Here is a 24,457-nt window from a genome sequence, read left to right as displayed (position 1 = left end):
ACGATTTATTAACATGCTAACGCAGTGTTATAGTTAACAGAGATGCACTTAAATTTTTGCCCGTTATCAGAAAGTCCACGGAAAGCACGTTTTTTACATGCTGCGTATGACGCAATAAAACATTTCTTTGTACATGTATCGTATTGCATTCAATCTAAATTTAAGTTCGCTCGTCCAATGAAAGCTGTGTCTTATAATGCATTGTACTATTTTTTTCTGAAAAATGGCGTTGGCATATGAATTTGTTTACGAAGTTCGTAAGCATATTTCTTGTCATAAATGTTAAACATTATTTTTTCGTAAGTGATGTAATTATATTGGATTATCGGATAAATGTGCACATAAGAAAAGCGGTAGTTATACTGTTATCGATCGATTTGGTTTACATGCATGTATTTGCGGATGACAACACAGCATGAAGATACACAGGACCTATATTATAGGCTATACCTGTTTTTATAGCCCCTTAAATAAATAAGCTCAAAACTTATAACGCTGTCCGTTTATAACGCTGTTGCGTGGCTTGGACCCCGTCATCCGCGTTATATTGGAGTTACAGTGTATCTACATTGGCGCTAAGGAAAACAACTTAGTAGCCAATTTCCTAACCGACTTGGGCTAGCATCCGACTTCACGCATTAGAGATATGTAGATATCATATTTCTTTCCGGTGTGTGTGTGGGGGGGGGGATTTTAATGGGTTTTTTTATCACCCATCACAGCGATTTTCCTTGTCCAATTGGGAAAAGTACCCGTACCGGTCCGATTGGGAAAAATTGAGTCGTGAAAACCTCAAAATTGGGAAAAATCGAGTCGTGAAATCCTGAAATTGGGAAAAGTTTGGGTCTTATTGAATACATCATACAGTTCATACTTAATTGAACATACCCATTTAAATAATCATTTGCAGGCATGCCTTAATGACCATTAAGTTATAAAGTTTATATAAATAACAAAATATTATAAAGAACACACCAAATCAATTACTAGTTGTTTTAATCTCTTTTAAAGCAATGTCTCTCTCTTTCATTTTTGTGAAAATTTCAACAATCTTTGATGTTTGATCATCACACAGTTGCTTGCATCCCGCCCTGCACAGCATCATTATTGCTGTCAATGTGTCCTGTGATAGATGGTTCCGATTGGTTTTTTGGCATAATATTTGCTATTATGACTCATTTCAAACTACGATAAGGTTACAAACCGACGTAAAACAGTACGCTGGCTGCCTGGCAAAAGAACCGGAAACAGTAACAACTCTATTGATTGAATGCGCTGAATAATAAAACCCGAAATTAATCGAGCGCGTGGTTACACACAACTATACGATTTTCTTTGTTCGCTCGCCGAAAGTTGTTTTTTTACGAAACTTTCTATCGTTTTGAGAAAAAATTCGGACGCTGATTGGGATTTTTCCAGATGCCGATTGGGAATTTGGGAATTTTCGCTCGATTGGGAAAGTACCGTTTTGGGAATTTGGGAATTTTCGTTCGATTGGGAAAGTACCGTTTACCGGTACTTTATAAAGAAGGAGGAAAATCGCTGCATCATCATTGAACTGCATGTTAATCTTTCAGGTTCCAGTTTCAGCATCAGTGGCCTTTTAGAAGAAAATGAAATGAAGAAAACATGAAATAAATTCAGGGGTTTCACTGGGTCAAAAAAACGTGACTGTCACTACTTAAATTCCCTGCTTTAAATAACTTTGAGCCAATGTTTATCCACAATAATAATATTAATTAAAACAAAAATCTATATTGACAAATTTAAAGTCTAAACAATCATCAATATCACCATGAAGTAGCATCCAGTCTGGAGATTAAAATGAAACATTGTTATTATTAATAATAGGATATATTTATTTCACAACACGTTATTTCAACTAATGTCAACAACGTTGACAGTTTTGTTAGGTCGCGAAAATATATGACAATATCAACATTACATTTTACTTGCAGAGTGTTTAATCCTCCTTCCAAACAAGTTCTTTATTTTTTGAAATAACAACTGTCTGCCCCTATTCATGTTTAAATTCATCATGATTGAGGACAGACAGTGTTTTAGAGTTCAGAAATAAAATCCAAACACAAATATGTTTTCCATGCCGTAATTTCAGACTAAAAATTAACCGCATATTCGCTTTAAAAAAGATGATTAATTTTCAAATGTTAATAGGTATTTTGAATTAAAAATCACTATTTTTGCAAACAAAAAAAATATAGCCAAAGATTTCAGAAGTTTAAAAAAATCAATAGTAATGAGTTTGATTTCATTTGAGTGTGATTGTGCCTAACCAAGCGTGACCTCAGAGATAATCTTTCACAGCATGTTACTATCATCAGCAACAAAAAGCTAATTAGTGATCTGATAACAAACCATGGCCTTGGGGCTTGTTTGTTCACAATGTGTTGACTTTATACACCCCAGGCAGTCATGTAAGGGTGTTATCTGTGTATTCATGTCGATGTTTCTGGCGATTTATACGGCCTGAAAGCAGGAATTTAGAGATTAAAAGGGATATGACAGAAAAATAGAGGGGCGCTTTTTAAGTGGGCAAATTTTAGAGGGCGCATCGCCCCTCTATTTATTGCTAGCTGGAGCACTGTTTTGTTGTCATGGAAAAAATGTCAAAACTTATCCTGATTACACTTGTCTTTGTACAGGACGACATTTTCTTGCCATTTACGAAAATGTTATTTTGGGACTGTAAATTATAGCGCAGAATTAACTGATTTGGGCAAAACTGTATAAAACTCTTATAAATTATTCAAATAAAGAACAATATCATATAATCTATAGTTGTACACTTTGTTAGATGACATCGAGATATAACAATCATAAGACATTTCAAATTGGGAATCGGTCAGTTTTACTGAGATATAGATACCCCAGGAAAAGGCCTTTTGTATGTCAGTGATTAATCTAAAATTTTAATTAAACGAGTCCCAGGACTCGCATTTTAGAAAACTATGAGTCCCAGGGATTATCTATGAGTTCCAAACTCAATGAGTCCTGTAGTGCTTAACAATGAAACTGACGAAATAGCACTAAAACAAAGTTTCTAATTTTTAATCATAGGTTTTAACAGTGTAAACATACACATGTGAATAAACATGACTAGCAATAGAAATAACAAAACATTATTAATAATAAAATCAACTTTGAAAAATAAACATAACTATTGTGGTCAACTTCAGTACATGACTCACTGTATCACTGGAAGTTAGCTGTTCCAGATCTCGACTTCACAGCCATGATCCTTTTGGAAAGGATTTGGAAGATAAATAGCCCTGCCCATCGTAAAACATTCAAATTTAGTACTCCAACATTCACATTAAGTGCCCCAACATACACATGTAGTATAAAAAGACTGTCACTAAATATGTACACTAGTTTTTATGTTTATGGGTTTTTGATCATTTTGCAGGCCACATATTTTCAATATTGTAGTCTCTGATGGAGTTGCACAAGAGAAGAAAAGCTGTCACTGAGCCAGAGGCACGCTACTTTGTACGTCAGGTTGTTCTAGCCTGTCAGTATCTGCATGGTCGTAACATAATACACAGGGACTTGAAGCTTGGTAATCTCTTCATCAATGATGACATGGACATCAAAGTTGGAGACTTCGGATTGGCGACCAGAGTCGACTATGACGGAGAACGCAAAAGGTTTGTATTTCATAGAATTGAAGTGTTCTTAACATAGAGCATCCTTGCTGAAAATATTCTTCATGCTAAATTAACAAATTAGCGCTTTTTTGAAAACTTGTTCATTGACATTATTTTGTATGATAGAATGAATGATGGACCATTTCCTTCTGTACAGTTTTTAACATTAAGGCTTTTGATATCCCTATTCAATCCTGCAAAAGATTATTTGTGTCTTGTTTTTAAGCTTAAAATGAACTTAAATTTTGTTGATTGCATACCAACGCACCTCTTGCTTTTTTTTGGGGGGGGGGGGTGAAATAGGAAATTATGTGTACATTATAAGCTTTATTTAGAAAGAAAATAATTTACATTTGCTTAAAATGGAAATACAATATTAAAAACTAGAAAAGTCTATACTTAACAGCACTATATCCAAACATATGAAAGTCAATCATTTTCAAATGTTTGGATTAGAATAGGGCAAAAACAATAAATTTGCAATAGTGAATATGGTTGAACTTATAAAGTCAGCAGATAAGCCCTGCATGCATCATGTCTGTTAGATGGCTTTAACCCTTTCCCACTCAGAAACAAAGTGAAAATGGCTATGTGCAAACAGCATATAACCAGAACAGCCTGCGAGTAACTCACAGTCGGTTCAAGTTTTATGCTGTTTGCTGCTCATCAGTATCTTAGGGTTGGAAATGAAGCCATTAAATCTTGAATCTAATTTTACTGAGAAAGGTCTTTAATTAAATTTAACTTTCCATGGGACTAAAAATGTGTCAAATTACATATGTAAGTGGTAAAGGGTTAATCGTGTACAGCTTTATTTGTTTTTGTTTCCAGAACACTGTGTGGGACCCCCAATTATATTGCCCCTGAAGTGCTTGGAAAGAAAGGTCACAGTTTTGAAGTTGATGTCTGGTCACTTGGATGTATATTGTAAGTTGTCATTCAGGGTTTTTGTTTGCCATGCTGGAAATGGGGACGGGGGCAATTGAAATTGGAGATAATCTAATCATTTTGTGTACATTTCAGAAATCTGTTGAACTCAAATGAATATTCAAACCATTATTATTTATTTGTGGTATTAATTAAAAAAAACATGTAGACTTTAAATTTCTGAACTTTTTAGAAGGAAATACAATTGTATTGGTGCTGAATAAAATTGACCATGTCAAATACTAGTATGATTAATGAATAAAACAACAGTGCTTCATGTATTTTCAAAGCTAGAGACATATGAAAAAAAAGATAACTATTATAATCCAGTGTAAACGCATCATTTACAGATTCACACTTTTAGTTGGCAAACCACCATTTGAGACTTCCTGTTTAAAAGACACTTACACTAGAATCAAGAAAAATGAATATCATGTGCCTTCTCGGGTATCCCCATGCGCCAAAAACTTGATACAGAAGCTGCTTCGTGCTGACCCTTCAGAGAGACCTGGCATGGATGGTCTGCTCGAGGATGAGTTCTTCACATCAGGTCAGTCACAACATGTTTAAGCCTTGCTCTGGTGCGTTAAGTGTCGTCCTATATAAGTCTGTGCAAGTGCACAGGAATCCAGAACAACACTTTCTGCTTTAATGGTATTTTTTGTTTGAAAGAATTTTCTTCTTAATGAAAATCCAGGCAGAAAGTTTGTCCATGATTATTCTGCATTCTTCGTAGGCTTATCTAGGTCAACATTCTACACTCACGCTTTAAGCCATGTTTTGTCCAGGAAAGCTTATTTATTTTTGGACAATTGTGTCAAAAGCCACTAGACCTATACAAGGTACTCTAGTCTGAGTACTGCTTGAAAAGTCCGGAAAATACTCGTGACAATGTTTGGAATCTGTCACATCTCAGTTGCAAGGCTGATTCGATATCCATACCATCACTGCAATTTACATTGGGCTGGCATAGCAATTAAAATGTACACAAAGTAACATGTCAATGATTTATGTGATTTCTGAATATTTAGTGGGAGTATTTCATCAAGTTTTTCCGAAGGAAAAAACTGGTTATTAGATTGGCGAATGTCGGCGGGCTGGCTGGCGGGCGGAACTAGCTTGTCCGGGCCATAACTTGATTGTTCATTGTCAGATTTAAAAATCATTTGGCACATTTGTTCACCATCATTAAACGGTGTGTCGCGCGAAAGAATTACATCTATATCTCCAAGGTAACAATTTGAGTTTGAAGGTAAAAAATGGCCATAAATAAGCTTGTCCGGGTCATAACTTTGTTGTTTATTGTCAGATTTTAAAATCATTTGGCACATTTGTTCACCATCATTAGACGGTGTGTTGCGCGAAAGAATAACGTGGATATCTCCAAGGTCAGTGTCACAATTTGAGTTTGAAGGTAAAAAATGGCCATAAATGAGCTTGTCCGGACCATAACTTTGTCGTTCATTGTGAAATTTTAAAATCATTTGGCACATTTCTAAACCAACATTAGACGGTGTGTCGTGCGAAAGAATCATGTCGATATCTCCAAGGTCAAGGTCACAATTTGAGTTTGAAGGTCAAAAATGGCCATAAATGAGCTTGTCTGGGCCATAACTATGTCATTCATTGTGACATTTTAAAATCATGTGGCACATTTGTTCACTATTTTTGGACAGTGTGTCGCGCGAAAGAATTACGTCAATATCTCCAAGGTCAAGGTCGCCACAACTAAAAATAGATTGATTTTGAAACAACTATGTAACTATTAACAATCAGTAACAATGCACATTTGGATTTTGAGTTGTCTCTCTTTATCAGACTTTTTATGCCCCCGGTAGGGTGGCATATAGGAGTTGAACTGTCTGTCAGTATGTGTGAATGTCAGTCTGTCCGTCCGAAAAAAACACTTTAACGTTGGCCATAACTTTTGCGTTATTGAAGATAGAAACTTGATATTTGGCATGCATGTGTATCTCATAAAGCTGCACATTTTGAGTGGTGGAAGTTAAAGGCCAAGGTCCAAGGTCCAAAAAAAAAATTCAAAGCGGCGTTCTCATGAAGCTGCACATTTTAAGTGGTGGAAGGTCAAGGTCATCCTTCAAGGTCAAAGGTAAAAAAAAAATCAAAGCGGCGTTCTCATGAAGTTGCACATTTTGAGTGGTGGAAGGTCATTGTCATCCTTCAAGGTCAAAGGTAAAAAAAAAATTATTTTTTTTTTAATTTCAAAGCAGCGCAATACACATTTTGAATTGTCTCCCTTTATCAGACTTTTTTTCAACTGAAAACCTTGTTTTGTGACAATTTTGTCCCTTGTTTAAATACAGTATACAGTTCGGGTAATGAAAAGAAACTGGAAAAGTAGTAAGTATGCACTAATGGAGTTGGATTGAAACAGATGTATTGGGGAGTCATTAAAGCTGGGATCAAACTATCTTTCTGTAAAAGGTTTTAAACAAGTAAAAAACAATTTATAAATATATATTGTTATTCATTAATTTATAGCTGTTGTATAAAGAGTCATAGGCAGTGTTTCAGATTGGCCCCAATTTCCTTAGGACAGGTGACCTAAATGGTAATTTTTTTCCGGACATTTGTCCTAAATCATGAAAAAACTTCCAGACAGTTTTGTTATCATACAGTTAATAAAAAAAAAACAAGTCAAAACTGAATCCAGTTCAATTATTCATGGTCAAAACAATTGCCTCTAAGGCCGCTTCAAAAGAGGTCCCTTGGCCTTGCCATTAATACTTGTCCATATCCCGAGTGTATGGGTTTAGCCTGTTTCTCAAGGCTTTAGAGTTTAATTTTTTAACCGAAAATCCCCTTTCACAGCCTGCTTACTGGACATGTGATGGCAAAACTGACCAATTTAAGAGGTTAGGAAATTTATCAATATGAAACTAAATTATCAAGTGCCACAATGTAAAATTAGTTGCAATAATCCAAGTCACAGCTACTGACCTTCCGGATGAGCTGTACGTGTGTGCTCATAAAAGCTCTAAAGTATTTTGAGGACAACTAAATGTAAAGAGAGAATTTCAAGGATACTATTAATAGTGAGGTCTCTCTCCTGATGTGTAAGAAGTTTCTATTCAAAACACCACAGAAATTAACTATATATATTCTTTATTTCCTCCGATATCGAACATATCCATTAACCATAATCCAGTCGCGTTTACATTAAACGTCGAACATCGTAAGATTCTTCAAATTAATAATTTTATTATGCCCATTTGCGAATTAAACAAAACGTTTACTGTTATGTGAAATCAATTTAAAGATAATTTGTTAAACGTTTTATGCGTCAAATAAATGTTTAGACAATATTACGCTTGAAATGCACAATTTCCGCAAGGATTACACCCGGTTGCCATCATCAGTTTTCTAAGTAAGTTTACTTACTAGCCACGATTTCATCGTGGAGGTGTACAAATAAACGTAGCGTCGGATAAGAATGGTAGGTCTAACATGGCAAACAAACTGCCACAAAACCAAACACTTATGTCAATTACGTCACGCATCATCTGCATAATTTTAATGCAGGTATTGACTGGCTACAAGTGCTCTCATTTGATCAAAGTGTGTGCTCTCATTGGTCAATATCAATTTTCCAACACAACATCACTCCGCTTTTAGGCAGGCTTAAGTTGGTAAATAGATACATGTTATTGACAGACTATCATAAATCGGCTCTTTTAATTTTTGGCGAAGTCAATATCGCTTTGATCTTTAAATATACTCATGGATATCGAGCGAGTGAATTTTCTCGCACACATGCTGCAAATGTGTGCGATCTTTGGGAAAATAGTGCGATTCGTGTAATTGCGCGGTCTAGAATGCACACTGAGATTTGATCTTCCAAAAGACCTGACTTATTCCAACAGAAATGTCCCGGTCACATTGCCTGACAAACGGTTTATTTTTCGTATTTTATTTTTATTATTTACTTTTTTTTTTCTTTTTTTGTTTTTTAATATATATTACGTAATTGGCATCTAAAATGAATATTAAAGGATGGAGTGGATGTTCTTCCCACCCCGACCGGGCGTCTGAAAAAATTCCTGTAGAAAGCACTGAATTGTTTTAAATGGGTAGTGAAGTTGAACATATTAGAAATTTATATTGTAATTACTTCATTCTTTGTTTTTAAGCAATTTTATTCAACAAGTTCCTAGATATTTGTTTGTTGGCTTTAAAGAAGTTATTCATGTATTTTTCATCTGTCATAAAAATTAGCTTGTTATTTCAGGTTACTTGCCATCCCGGCTGCCAACCAGCTGTCTTACCATGGCGCCCAGGTTTGATACCCTCGCCAAGTCAGAGTCCCTGCACAGAAGACCTTTACTGGAGCTCAATGGAACAGAAAGTAGCTGCAACTTTCCTTTTTATAATTATGTATTAAAATAAGAATATTGATTTATGTTAAGTAAGTTTAATGTGGTGTTTTTTATTGACAAGTAGATGAATGTATATTTTCCGGTCTTATATATCTTAATCCCAGGGTTTTTATAAGGTTAGTTAAAATATGCCCATCCTTTAAACAAGAAAAAGTGTTTATGAACCAAATTTTGCAATAACTTTCATGTGATGTTACTTTCCTGGACCCATTTGGGGGGGGGGGTGAAACACAACTACTTTTAGAACTTTTTTGAAGTAATGTGACCTACCACTACCTCAAAATATAGATTGTACAATAAGCCCTGAATTTATTTTGTATTGAAATATGCAGGGATGTGATTTTTCGGCAGATCCCCTTGTCTCGGTGTCATTTCTGAGATTGGTTTAAAACAAATGGGGGAAGGGTACGGCCGATTCTGCGGACATATTTCATAAAGCGGTCTAAAATATCCGCGGCCCACAAAAACTCTCCACATATTACTATGGTAGATTCTGCCTAAGCATTTTTTTAAACGACCGGTTGGCTGTTGTTTCCCAATCTTCCTATTAAAATTTATCTTTTAAAATGTGTTTGGTATTTTATTGTTGTGCTGTTTATAAATGGCGCTTTTATGAAGTGAAACTCAAGATTACTTAAAGAATGAACAAATCTCACAAAATCTGTGATTTTCAAACACAAGTGATTTTTTTTATGGGAATGGTTAAAAACAACTGTGGATATAAATCAAAGTAATACAATTTCTGAAAGAAGAAGGGATGATCGAATGACCTGGCAAGGCAAAGTGTATTCCATGTTAACAATTCTTGAACTACAGATCCAGTGGTAAAGTGTCGTTAGTTTAACACTGACCAGTGCCCCAGATAAGCTGCGTATCTGCGTCTTTCACCCTATTAAAATGTTTAAAAACGCAAAGAAATACAATATCATGTGTATTGAAAACGCACCTGATTTGCCTTTTACGCACATTCGTCTTATTTGATGCGTACGATACAATAGCTTTGATAGAAAATACTTTGCTCATTTTCTGTATTTTTTGTAATTATTTTCGTTACGCGGCGACGCTTTTATTCAGCAAGCGCCTGGATGACAGAGCAATAAAACAGTCAAAGCTATTCAAACGCTCTGCGGACTAGATTTCATAGTTAAATAAAGCGGCTGACCAAATTATTTGCGTCGACATACATGCGTTTTTAATCTGACTTAATCCGTCGTTCATTGTGCATGTATTTGTTAAGTGTCTGTTCTTTCAGTTTCTAATACGATGCGTAATAAAAATGTCTAAGAGAAAGACGTTCTCAATTGTTGCGCCAAAATATCAGTCAATCGCTAACTTTTTCGAACCAAGAAAGCAAGAGCCAATAAGTGACGAATCATTCGTGTTATCGATTTTTTTTTTAAGTTTTAAGTTTATATCATTGACAGTTTCAAGGATTAAAGATGTTATGAAACATCAGTTTATTAAAGTTAATTATATTAGTTTACAGTTTTATTGAATCAATACAATTGTGTGCAGCTTCAACAGAAGTAAAGCAGCAATGGTTTTACTGTATGCATCTTATAACTCATTTCACCCTATTCCAAGAATGAAATCACCCTATTTTTCAAAATCAGTGGGTGAAAACCCTATTTCCGAAATAATTATCTGGGGCACTGACTGACAGTGTATACAGTACTTCAAAGGTAAAAACATTGAGCTCATAAAAAGATTTCTGACATTGTTCACAGGGATTGGATCACATATTGTGTTGATCACTGTTAAAGCAGGTATATACGATCTTGTCAAATATTTATTTATTAATATAAAATGTGTAAAAACTTATTATACATATATTTCAATATAAACTAAAATAATAGTTAAGAAGAACATGTGTCGAAAAATGCTAAATAAGCCAGATATTTAATTCTGAAATCGAAAAAGGCTGTACAGCCGAATTCGCCAGCATGTATATCATGCATGTACGATGTGAATCTAAATTTAGTTTAACGGTTCATTTGAAATTCCTGCAGCGATATCGATTCATACGACACACGAACACTTACTAAAAAGACGAATGCATCGGTTATTGTAGGAAAATAATTACGAATTATCTTCGTCACAATCGGCTCGGGGCTCTAATTTGTATTTGCTGTATTTTATGAAATTCGTCTTAAATGTATCATTTTTCTTGCATATTGTGTGTTATTATAACATATTTGTATCAATATTTTACAATTCAGCACATATAAAAATCGTATATACCCGCTTTAACCTTAGACAATAATTAATATGTTAAATGTGAAGTTAAAAGGTTTTCATAAATAAATCAAGTTATGCAGTTTAAGAAAAGGTGTTATTTAAATGTCTGTTTAAAGGTTAGCCATTGCATTATCCACGAGAATCCCTAAGTAAAAATCATTGGACATATTTTTCCTCCCTCGGACTTCACTCCAATCACACCCCTGAATATGTGTGATGACCACTAGTTGTTCATGTCACTAGCAAATCTTTCAGAGAGCACAGTGCCTGTCCTGGATCCGCGGGCTAAGGACCTGAAGCGTCCACAGAGCCAGGAAGACCTTGATCTGGAGAAGGGCGGGGGTGACAATGATCAGAAGAGATCCAGTAAGTGGAATGAGCAGGGGTTGACTCTCGATACATGCAAGGCCAGCCTGTACTAATGCAGTTGTAATATAAACCACTGTGATAACGTTCTCCTAATTAGTGTCTCACAAGTAGTTTCATTTTGACTTTGATATGGAAGTTGATAAGAATACAGGTAAGCTTTTCTCAAGTATTTATCAAGTAAAATTGCCCCATGGAGGCAGAAAGCTACCATGTACCTTCTAATGTCAACGTCACATAATGCCTTTTCTCAAGTATTTATCAAGTAAAATTGCCCCATGGAGGCAAAAAGCTACCATGTACCTTCTAATGTCAACGTCACATGGTGCCTTTTCTCAAGTATTTATCAAGTAAAATTGCCCCATGGAGGCAAAAAGCTACCATGTACCTTCTAATGTCAACGTCACATGGTGCCTTTTTTGCACCAATGGGGTGAAACAATTAGTATTGCTTTCAGTGTGTGAGTGAATTGTATTTCACAAGTGGTCGTAAGACAAATATTTGAATGAGAGACAATATACTTTTTCTATTACTATCCATAAAATTTATATTGTAACTGTAAGCGTGAACTAAAAAAAATTAACTGTTACAGGTGATGAGCCAGTGGATTTCTACCTCAATGATCTATTTGCACAACTGTCGGCAGTTGTAGCAGCCAAACCAGCAGAACGCATTAACATTTGTGAAGGTATATTGAAAATTATACTGATTCAGGGTTGCCACTTATTTTGTAAAGTCAGGGAAATTAGATTTTTTTCAAGGTCAGTGAAAGGTCAGGGAATTTAAAAAAATGGTCTGTGAAAAATGAAATTTCAGAAAAGTGAGGGAAAAAACAAAATTTGGGGTCGATGCTTAAGTTATTTAGTGGCTATGGCAGTCTTCTGGTATGTTTTGTTTTAGTAGATTCAACAGTTTATTTTTTATTTGAAATGTTTTTACTATTTCTATGTGCATAAAACATTAACATATGTAAAGCATGTTAAAAAATGTACATTTGTCTATTTTTCTTTATCTTTGATTATTTTTTTGGTATCCTTGAAGGCTGAAAGGCTTTGCAACTTGCCCCCAGAGCTGATTAATTCTTTTTTTTATGATTTGCAGGATCATTAGAGATGACATCATGACAGAGCTATACTAACTTAGCTTATTTATTTCAGTTATCAAGAAGACCTGCTTCAGCTCCTAACTGCATGATTTTCATATATATTAACCTACCATATATCACCTCACAAATTGATTTTCTCTTCTGATTACAGATTTAATATAATGTACACATAGATAGACATATTACCAGCATGAGTAAACAGACATTTTTTTGGCAAAATGACAACAAAGCACACTGTCTTATATATGGTGGTGGTTCCTTTACACTAGGAAACATTGGAAAACATGCTCTAAGGAGTCATGCCAAAGGCAAAAGGCACAACCATAATTAACATCACATGTATCTACCTATAGAAGTATGTTTTGTTCATAGATATTGAGACATAATCATATTATGTGGTGGTTTAACATGCATAACTTTTTTGTCCACTACCGGTTTCACCGGAGGGGACTTATGGTTTGCGTTCTGTGCGTCTGTCTGTTTGTCACACTTTTCTGGATCCTGCGATAACTTTAAAAGTACTTCATATTTTTTCATGAAACATAGATAGATGGCAATATGGACATAATGCACGTCATTTCATTTTGTTCCTACGTCAACAATTCTGGTTGCTATGGCAACCAAAAATATTTTTAAAAATCTGACAATGGTGGAGCCGGTAGGGGACATATATTGCTTGGCAATAGTCTTGTTATCTTTGGTATTGTGGTATTTATTTACGATATAGCCTTGCATCATGCATAGTTTAGTGTACAAGCAGTACTGCTTTATTATTATGCTCCTCCAAAAATTTTGGTGGGAGCATATAGTTACCGCTTAGTCTGTCCGTGCGTGTGTCCGTCCGTCCGTGCACAATTTTTGTCCGGGCTATTTCTTAGCACTTAATGACAGGAATTCAATTAAACCCTATGGGAAGCTTCACTACCAAGAGATGTACATATTATCAGCCGTTTCTGGTCTGATGATTTTTCACAGAGTTATGGCCCTTTGAAATTTTCCATTAACTGTACATATGGTGCAATTCTTGTCCGGGCTATTTCTCAGCAACTAATGACCGGAATTCAATGAAACTATGGGAAGCTTCACTACCAAGAGGACATGTGCATATTATCAGCGGGTTCTCGTCGGATGATTTTTCACAGAGTTATGACCATTTGAAATTTTCTATAACTGTACATATAGTGCAATTCTTGTCCAGGCTATTTCTCCCCAACTACTGACTGGAATTCAATGAAGCTTTGTGGGAAGCTTAACTACCTTGAGGAGATGCGCATGTTATTTGTGGGTTCTGGTTAGATGATTTATTTAGACAGTATGTCCATTTGAAATTTTTAAGTTTCTAAACCATCCATCGTATTATTTTGTCCAAAGTTATGCCCCTCAAGACGTTTCCTTTTATCTGAATATATAGTGCAATATTATGGAAAAAAAACAACTTTGGGGAGCATCGCCCGTCTCCGACGGTTTCTTGTTTGTGAAATATTTTATGTTAAAGAATAAAATAGACATTAAATGGGTGGATTTGGTCGGCTGTATGGGGAGGAGGCAGAATTTGTCGCGAAATTAGTCAGTGAAAACCAAGATTGGTCAGGGAAAAGTCAGGGAATTTTATTTCATCACGTTGGTGGCAACCCTGTGATTTGTTAGTTCAAATACATTAACTTGTTTCATGATTCAAAATATCATATTTTATCCCATCCTAATGCAAGCGTTTTTGAAATAACAGACCAACTGATGAATGTTGGTTGTTTGTTTTTTGTTGAGATAAATGTAATGCTTTGTTTATTGATGACATTTTATTTAACTAGAAATGGCGCGGCAGAGGCCGCATGTTTGACCCAGGGGGCGCCCCAGGGTTGGTAATTGGGCCCTGCATAGTTGAGATTGACCGTTTTGTCATAAGAGATGTTCATTGTCAATTTGAAGTAAATCAGTGTAGAAATGAAGAAGTTATGGTTAAAGGCAATTTTTGGTGGGTGTGGTCTATGTGGGCGGGCATGACCCAGGGTTGGTAATGGGGCCATGCATAGTTGAGATTGACCGTATTGTCATAAGAGATGTTCAGTATCAATTTGAAGTAAATTGGTGTAGAAATGAAGAAGTTATAGTAAAAGGCAATTTTGGGTGGACGTGGCCTATGTGGTGGGTATGCCCCGGGGTTGGTAATGGGGCCATGCATAGTTGAGATTGACCGTATTGTCATAACAGGGTTTTTTTACCTTATATAACAGACGCTGAATATGGGCGTCTTCCCCCACCAAATTAGGCTGTTTTTTTCCCCTTTCAGAACCAAAAAATCCCCCTTAAAAAAAAAGAATTTTTTTATTTATATTTTTAACCAGGTTTTCCGAAGGAAAAAACTGGTTATTAGATTGGCGAATGCGGGCGGGCTGGCTGGCTGGCGGGCTGGCGAAACAAGCTTGTCCGGGCCATAACTATGTCGTTCATTGTCAGATTTTAAAATCATTTGGCACATTTGTTCACCATCATTGGACGGTGTGTCGCGCGAAATAATTACGTCTATATCTCCAAGGTCAAGGTCACACTTTGAGTTCAAAGGTCAAAAATGGCCATAAATGAGCTTGTCCGAGCCATAACTATGTCGTTCATTGTCAGATTTTGAAATCATTTGGCACATTTGTTCACCATCATTGGACGGTGTGTCGCGCGAAATAATTACGTCGATATCTCCAAGGTCAAGGTCACACTTTGAGTTCAAAGGTAAAAAATAGCCATAAATGAGCTTGTCTGGGCTATAACTATGTCATTCATTATGATATTTTAAAATCATTTGGCACATTTGTTCACCATCATGGGACGGTGTGTTGCACAAAAGAATCACGTCAATATCTCCAATGTCAAGGTCGCCACGACTAAAAATAGATTTATTTTAAAACAAACTTACAAAGGGTGTTAATTTTGTTTGTTCATTTAAAAAGTTCAGTTTGAGTTGTCTCCCTTTATCAGATTTTTTTTCACAATGAAAACCTGGTTTTGTGACAATTTTGTCCCTTGTTTTTAATAGAAAGATGTGTCTCATGATTATAATATCTCAATTCTATTTCAATTTAATCTTGCAAAACGTAATAAATTATGGAAAAAAACAATGAATTTAATGCAAACATGTACAAATGTTTTGTAACAATGAGAGAGTAAGTAAACAAATCCCCCAAAAAGGGGAACGCCGCGAAAATTCCCACGCGCACAATTTTTCCCCAAATCCCCTCGTAAAATTTCCCCCACATTAGGGCTTAAGGCCCCTTCCCCCACAACCCCAAAATAAGTTTATTTGCTCAACATGAAAATCTGACACTCCTGTAGGCTCTTAAGCCTAGCTATAAAAAACTGTGTGTATTGAACTAAAACCTAGTATTCTCTTTGGTCTGTCTGAAAGATTTATATTCCATTATCATTTGAAAAACAATTAAATGGTAATTTTATTAGCAAATTGTACTTTTTATGGGCTCCTTTGAAGAAGAGGGGGTGTATTGTTTTACTGGATGTATGTCGGTCTGTCGGTAGACCAGTTCGTATCTGATCAATAGTTTGTGAACCGATTGACCAATTGGCTTGATACATGTACTTCCCATGTGCACGGGCCTTTGCCAGTAGATGACCTCTATTGAAATTGGGATCACAAGGTTAAAGGTCACTGTCACACTAAGAGTGAAAATTGTTTTAAAAAAAACAACAACTTGTGAACGGAGGGACCGATTGGCTTGATTCTTCCCATGTAAATTGGCCTTGGACAGTAGATGGCCCCTATTGAAAGTGGGGTCACTAGGCCAAGGTCACTGTGACAATAAGTGTGAAAATTGTGTCTGATCAATGACTCGTCAACAAATTGACTAATTTGCTTGATACAATACAAAGTTTACATGTGTCACTTGTTCAAAGACCTGTTTTTTGGGAGGTGGGGTGAGGGTGGCATTTGTCACCGACGGCAGAGCTCTTGTTACCTTTGCTCTACATTATTAGTTTGTGATTATGTTAGGTCACTGATAGAAACTGCATATTACACTATCAATGATTAAGCATGGTAAAGCACAGTTGGCTACTTTGAAATTAAGAATAAATGGAAGGTTAAAGCATTCTTGAATTGCATTGCTGTATCATGATGAGGCAAGTCATTGAACTTGAAATTTCAAAAGTCTAATTCACCTTTCTCCATTTTCAGAGGATGCGGAGGACCCAGCCAGCATCCCCATCTACTGGGTCTCTAAGTGGGTGGACTACAGTGACAAGTATGGTCTCGGCTACCAGCTCTGTGATAACAGCGTCGGTGTGCTCTTCAACGACTCCACTAGGCTCATTTTGCTGGCCAATGGAGAGTAAGTCCTCTCAGTAGTTTCAATAATCCCAGCCTTATTTACCATGTGCATTACTGGCAGTGGCAACTGATGAAGGCTTTTTTCATATAAAGTCGCTGCTTGGAATCAAGGTTGCACTTTTATTGGAAATATTAGCCAAAAAAACTATTTTCTGGAATTAATAAACACAAAAAATCATACCTATAGCCATTATTATCATCAAATTCAAAACAACCTACTTGATATGGTGTGATCGTAGAATAAGGATTTTAATGGATGTTTATAGGATGTCAACAGTTCATGGAAATGTGTGAATGTTTGCTATGGAAAAGTAAGCAGAATTTGAATATATGCAAATTTCTTTGCAAGATTGATCAACCAATTGTGAGACTTATTTCAGAACCTCCGTAAAAAAGATTGAATGGTCAATTCAAAACTTCTTCTAGAGATTATAGCGGTTTTAAATAAGTTGTATTTTGAACAGATTGATGTTGATTGGAACGGATATATCATGTTTGTTAAAATGTAATAGGTTGATTGAACTCGCTCCCTTTTTGGGGGAAAAATTCCCCCTTAAAAAAAAATTAAAATAAAATTTTTTATAGATAGATGTCTCATGATTATTATATCTCAATTCTATTTTTATTTAATCTTGTCAAACATACTAAATTATGAAATAAGCAATGAATATAGTGCAAACATGTACAAATGTAATAATTAGATAGTAAGTAAAAAATCCCCCAAAAAGGGAAACGCCGCGAAAATTCCCCCTGCTATGGGTAGCGACCCGCTTCCCCTAAAATGGATTGAGGGCCCTGTCAGGAACAATTTTGAGCTGTATGGATGTACTCATAAAAGTTCAAAGCATTCAAGAAGAACTTAACCTCTCGAGTCCTCATTGATATTTGCTGGTTTATAAGACTTGATGATCTGGAGCCCATTGAAAACTTGAGAACAGCTTGAAATTATTTAATAATCTTTTTATTGCACTGGTCAAGTTTGAATTTGGGTACGAATACTAAAAGTGCCACTTAAAATTCAACTTTCTCTTGCTGTGGTAGCTTATCTACTGTAAAGCTGGTTTTATATTTGCGAATATATGTATTTATGATAGTGTTTTCTTTACGAATTCAAAATAATCCACAATAAAAATGTTTCGAAAATGTACAGCTGTGAGAAAAGCAAAGGTGCATGTTTTCATAAGATACAGGGACAAATGATTGTATTCTTGTTGTTTAGTGTTTATTGAGTTTAAAAAACACCCAGGAAGTTCATGTATTAGCAAAATAGATAGCTTATACCTTTAAACAACTCAAAGACAAATAAATTACATCAAATAGCAATTTGGTACCATTATAAGATTTAATTATTACTTTTTATTAGCTCACCTGAGCACAACGTGCTCATGGTAAGCTTAAGTGATCGCCTTTTGTCCGTCGTGCGTTGTCCCTAAATATTTCCACATTACATAAGTGCTCACAAAGTTACATTACTTTTAACCGTCCTGTGACCGGTTCATTTGCGTAAGCGAAGGAGACGGCACTACAACACCTGGATAGGACCGTTGAGTTCGATAATGGTTTGGATCGGTAAAAAAAACATGGCCGCCAAATGGAGGTCTTTTTCCTTATATTTATATAGTAAAAAAGCTTGTGAACACTCTAGAAGTCACATGTTTTGCCTAATCATCATGAAATTTTGTCAAAAAATAAGTTATGTGGATGTCTCGGACAAGTTTGAAAATGGTCATGATCAGTGAAAAATCATGGCCGCCAGGGTTTGGGGCAGTTTTCTTTATATGTATATAGTGACAACATGTGAACAGTCTAGAAAACACACTTTTTTTTTCCAATCTTCATGAAATTTGGACATATCTTGGAAGAGTTAAAAAAATGGTTCAGGTCTGTTAAAAAAAACATGGCAACCAAGGGGCCATTTGTTGTTCATTCTTCATGATACTTGGTTAGAACATTTGTTCCATTGATATCTTTGGCTGCAAAGAACAGCTCATTTCTTTTTATCTCAGGTGAGCAACTTTGGGCCATTCAGGCCCTCTTGTTGATAAAAATTCATAATATTTGGTATGTCAAATGCTCAACAATGCGACTTTATAAAGAGTTAAATAATTGAGGTTTTAAAAAATTGTTTCAACGGATATGCAACTTAAAAAAATGTGTACAGCTTTCATAGATGTGCATCTCATGGAGCTGCACATTTTGAGTGATGAAAGGTTAAGGTCATCCTTCAAGGTCAAAAATATGGCTTCAAAGCAACATGGAAGGGGGCATTGTGTTTCTGACAAACACATCTCTTGTTTTATTTAATTTTTGGTCATTTTGGTACTAGAATGAAAGGCAACTAAAGCTTATAATAAGAAATACATGTATATATATGCTTTGTTTGCTTGATATTACATCTTATATGAACGAAAATGAACGATTTTTTTTTATTGATTTTTTTGGCGACCCAAATAAAAAGAGGGTCGGCGCCGATTTGGGAGATGGACCTATTTTTTTGGCCTGAACATAAGTAAATTAGTTACAAACCTAACAAGATGCGTTTGTGAAACACTATGTCCCCCTCCCCCATATCTTTGACCTTGAAAGATGACCTTGACCTTTTACCACTCAAAATGTGCAGCTCCATGAGATACACATGCATGCCAAATATCAAGTTGCTATCTTCAATATTGCAAAAGTTATAACCAATGTTAAAGTTTGATGCTAAAAAGCCAACAAACAAACAGACAGTGCAAAAACAATATGTCCCCCAGTATAGACAGGGGACATAAAAAGGAGCGAATAACCAACCAACCTTTTGTTGATATGCACAACTGATTGTCACACCTCAAAAAACAATAGAAATTGTAAATGTTTATTTATTATGTATTATTATTCACATTGCAAGCACTGATGACTTACCTTTCCATTGAACTTTCTGTGTAGGTTACATGAAAGTTTAGATATGCTATTAAAAGAATAAAATATCAGTTGTTTTAAAATGTCTTCAAGTTTGTCAGCGTTTGTTAATATAAATACATATTCAGCAGTACTAGGGATTCAAAATAAATTTCAACTAAAATGGCACACACTTCAACATGGCAATATTGGTTTATTAGCTACTAAAATGGCACACTTTTAAGACAATGACTCTTTCTGCAGTCAATAAATCTTATCATTATGTATAACTTAATATTGATTTTTTTTTCCCCCAATATTACAACCTGTTACAGGCCGTTTCCGAATTGCAATAAGGCATATTTTCCCCCAAAATTCTGAACAAAATTTCCCCCAAAAATTATATCAAACTTTTCCAATGAACTCAACAATTGGTTTATTGAGTCAATTTTTCAGTTATATAAATCTGGCGCTTAATAATATAAATGTAAAAAAATCCTGCTAAACATGCTCATAAAAACAATTGCTGTTATTTATTTTTCCTATTTCAGGGTTTATTGCGCTATTTTTCCCTATCCGAAAGGCACAGGCTGAAAAGTATAGAGCCCAAAAAATCACTGCTTATTATCTTATTTTTTTGTTTAAATTTAAAGTAGATGTCATTTTGGGGTTACCAAATGTAAAACATTCTACTGCATGTGTTCCAGTAATGTGCAGTACATTGAGAGAGACAGCACTGAGCATTTCCACACTTTGAAGGTTTTTCCTGATTCCTTGACCAAGAAGGTGACGCTTCTCAAATACTTCAGAAACTACATGAGTGAGCATCTACTCAAGGTAATATTGAGAATGTGTGCTTTGTGCATCAATTCGGTCTGAAGCTTGTGTTTTCAACTAAATTTAACGTTTATTGGCAAATTCAAATTAATGCTTTACTTTTATGCGGAGTAGATCTGAGAAAAAATCTTTGATGATATTTTAGTCTGTTGCTATTTGAAATAATATTTGTGTGCAAGCAAACTTTTTTAACAATCCTTTCCTGTTGTTAATCGGTAATCATTTAAAACTTTAAAGTAAACTTTATTGTTTCAAGTTAACAAAAAAAAAATATTATTAATTTTTTCACAAAATTACGTCCATCCATTACAGCAATTACGTTAGTCCTATGATAAAATTCTCCAGTTGAACACTTAAAATGATGGTGAAGAAAAATTGATTGGTTTCATTTATGTGTTTAGGCTGGTGCAAACATCACTCCCCGCGAGACAGATGACATGGTGCGCCTGCCCTTCCTCAGGACATGGTTCCGAACACGCAGCGCTATTGTTCTGCATCTAAGCAATGGCACATTGCAGGTTGGACAGTTTGTCATCAATGTTTATGTTATTTTATCAATGAATGTTGTGTGGCAAGTAAAAATAAATCTATGAAACAACTGAATCTATTTGTACTTTAATTAACTTAATGTTGAAAAGTACCTGATATAACAAACCCTATTCATGTGACTGGAAAGGAAGACATAGGTAAAGGTTCTTGATTGCTTGAAATTGGTGAGTAGAGTTGAAGGTTTATTTCACAAATTTCGGAACTTTGTGACTCAAATGTTTGCAATTTCAAGAAGTTTGCATCTCAAATTTTCACAATTTTAGAAAGTTCAAGACTCTTTTTTTTCACAATTTTGAACATTTCGCAACTCCAATTTTCCTTATGTCAAATTTGGGACATATTTCTGTATTTTGCTTCTTGTCCTTTTAAAATCTACATATATTTTTGACAAAAGAAATATTGCTTTCTAAATACACAAGGATAATATCATGTGTTTCAAATGTAAATCTTATGACTTGAAAACTTTTATGTTCTTATTTGCTTCTCTTTTTTTTTTCAGATCAACTTTTTCCAAGACCATACAAAGATCATTCTCTGCCCCTTGATGCAGGCTGTAACATATATTGACGAAAAGAGAGACTTCACAATATTCAAATTCTCCTTGATTGAAAAGTTTGGCTGTAGCAAGGAACTAGCTAGTCGTCTGAGATATGCAAGAACAATGGTAGAGCGTCTGATGACAACAAAATCTGGGTCTGGTCGAGTTCGTTCGAGTGCACCTAGTGCTCAATGATGACACCTAAGTGTGTAGTGTATAGTGTGTTGGGGTAAGGCAATTTGGAGTGCTTTGTTGTGAACTCTTAATTTTGGCATTACTTAGTGTGTGAGATGTTGTGAACTTGTATGTAACCTACATGCAAGTTACCACGTCAATATTTGTCTCAAATGAGGGTGATCTATATTTGTTAAGTGTGCTCCCGGGGAGACATAATGCCAAATTTCTTACTCAAGTTTCAAAGCGGAGTTCCTGTTGCAAATCTTGCAGTGAAATGATAGTCTCACCAGTAATGAGTCAACTGTCAAATGTGTTTATGAAACTATTGTCAGATAAAAAAGAGGGACTTGATAACTGTATTAGAATTAAGTAGCCACATTTATTATTATTATAAATAAAGAAGAAAACAATTACTAGAGAGATTTTCCTTTGATTTGTTCATTTTTGCAATCATGTTTCAATCACTTAAAATGTTTAATGACTTATTTGTTATGCCCCCCTTCGAAGAAGAGCGGGTATATTGTTTTGCACATGTCGGTCGGTCCATCCGTCGGTTCGTCCACCAGATGGTTTCCAGATGATAACTCAAGAACCCTTAGGCCTAGGATCATGAAACTTCATAGGTACATTGATCATGACTGACAGATGACCCCTATTGTTTTTCAGGTCAAGGTCACAGTGACTCAAAAAAAGTAAAATGGTTTCCGGATGATAACTCAAGAATGCTTACGCCTAGGATCATGAAACTTCATAGGTACATTGATCATGACTGGCAGATGACCCCTATTGATTTTCAGGTCACTAGGTCAAAGGTCAAGGTCACAGTGACTCGAAATAGTAAAATGGTTTCCGGATGATAACTCAAGAATGCTTACGCCTAGGATCATGAAACTTCAAAGGTACATTGATCATGACTGGCAGATGACCTCTATTAATTTTCAGGTCACTAGGTCAAAGGTCAAGGTCACAGTGACTCAAAACAGTAAAATGTTTTCCTGATAACTCAAGAATAATTAGGCCTAGGATTATGAAACTTCCTAGGTACATTGATCATGACTGGCAGATGACCCCTATTGATTTTCAGGTCACTAGGTCAAAGGTCAAGGTCACAGTGACAAAAAATGTATTCACACAATGGCTGCCACTACAACTGACAGCCCATATGGGGGGTCATGCATGTTTTACAAACAGCCCTTGTTCTATTTTACCCTTGTGTCAGCATTTTTGTTTTCATTAAATATTTAAAAAATTAAAAGCTAGTCCTGTCAAAAAAGTAGTGTATTTTTTAACAGTGCCTCATATGTGAATACATTTGTAAGATTCAACATCAGTGATCGCAAATAAATCTGACATAAATTAACACTTAACATCACTTTTTTCTGCTTGGCAATGGAAACTGTATTACTTCTCTTCTCTACCAGAATATACTTCTTTTTGTTGGACTAAGTTATATCTGTACCATTGTTTTGTTACGTTTTTGTTTTCAAAAAATGTTAGTAGGTGATGTCCTGAATGTCCCGATACCTGTGGAATAACTGATTATCGATGAATTGTATATGAGATATTGGTGCATATGTGAGAACTGATGCAAAAATAAATGGGAACAGGTTGATGGTCCAGTGTGAATATGCAGGATATTTGTCTTGTTTTATAAGTTATTATTCTCAAAGTTGTATGAATGTAATTGTGCTCTAATGAATCATATTATGATCATCATAATTTATGTATGCAGTGCCTGTTCATTATTTTCTTACTAAATTAAATTAATATTTTTGTAAACTTGTAATCATTTTGTTGCATACTCTTAAGTTACTTTCTATCGAAAGCTGATGTTGGTTAGAATTTGTCTAAACTCTTACTTACTGTGTAATCTTTACCTTGACATAAATTGTACAGTGTATAGACATTCATTTCATTATGAATTCATATTGCTACATTTGTGATAAGTATGAAATTCAAGGTAATAAAATGTTTGATATTATCTTGGTAGTATGATTCCTTTTTGCAAGCAACTCTGAAATAAGTGAACATTAATAATTTGCAGCAAACCAAATCCATTATTAATATTTATACATTTATATAAAAGAACAAAAACGAACATGAAATAAGATATCAGCAATGAATGTTTATAATCCATCAGACCATATGGACTATAAATACCGTCACATTCATGTGTGATTTGATTGCAATGCATTATATTTTTCAACGATTTACATGGCAATGAAGTTTCAAAGAAAATCAAGGTCGATAGGAATATATATACAAACTGTTACATATTAACAGTTAATGCAAGGCGTTGGGCTTTATTTTGTATTATCGTTCTTATTTGAAAAGTAAAACGCTTATATTGCGTCATATTAGTCACTTGTGGTTATAACATTTGTAACGACAGGCAAGTAAGAAAAGCCAGCAGAGACTCAAGACTGTCGTCACAAGCGAGAACTCTTT

At 35.2% G+C, this 24,457-nt stretch overlaps 1 protein-coding gene across 2 annotated transcripts in view; it reads left to right on the top strand.

The window, feature by feature from the left end:
- LOC127854191 (serine/threonine-protein kinase PLK1-like) overlaps positions 1–23,990 on the top strand; it is a 34,228-nt gene extending 10,238 nt beyond the window's left edge. For both annotated transcript variants that reach the window (XM_052389210.1, XM_052389211.1), the window contains exons 4-13: positions 3,451–3,668; positions 4,500–4,595; positions 4,946–5,145; positions 8,845–8,961; positions 11,486–11,596; positions 12,189–12,284; positions 16,879–17,032; positions 20,616–20,745; positions 21,147–21,263; positions 21,794–23,990. In XM_052389210.1, coding sequence (XP_052245170.1) covers positions 3,451–3,668; positions 4,500–4,595; positions 4,946–5,145; positions 8,845–8,961; positions 11,486–11,596; positions 12,189–12,284; positions 16,879–17,032; positions 20,616–20,745; positions 21,147–21,263; positions 21,794–22,027 — 1,473 coding nt within the window. In that variant the 3' untranslated portion in view covers positions 22,028–23,990. The remainder of the gene's footprint in view (positions 1–3,450; positions 3,669–4,499; positions 4,596–4,945; positions 5,146–8,844; positions 8,962–11,485; positions 11,597–12,188; positions 12,285–16,878; positions 17,033–20,615; positions 20,746–21,146; positions 21,264–21,793) is intronic.
- Positions 23,991–24,457: the final 467 nt, after the last annotated feature.

The sequence above is a fragment of the Dreissena polymorpha genome, chromosome 12 (assembly GCF_020536995.1).
Source record: "Dreissena polymorpha isolate Duluth1 chromosome 12, UMN_Dpol_1.0, whole genome shotgun sequence".
In the NCBI taxonomy this organism is placed as follows: domain Eukaryota; kingdom Metazoa; phylum Mollusca; class Bivalvia; order Myida; family Dreissenidae; genus Dreissena; species Dreissena polymorpha.
This window is presented reverse-complemented; position numbering and strand designations above follow the sequence as displayed.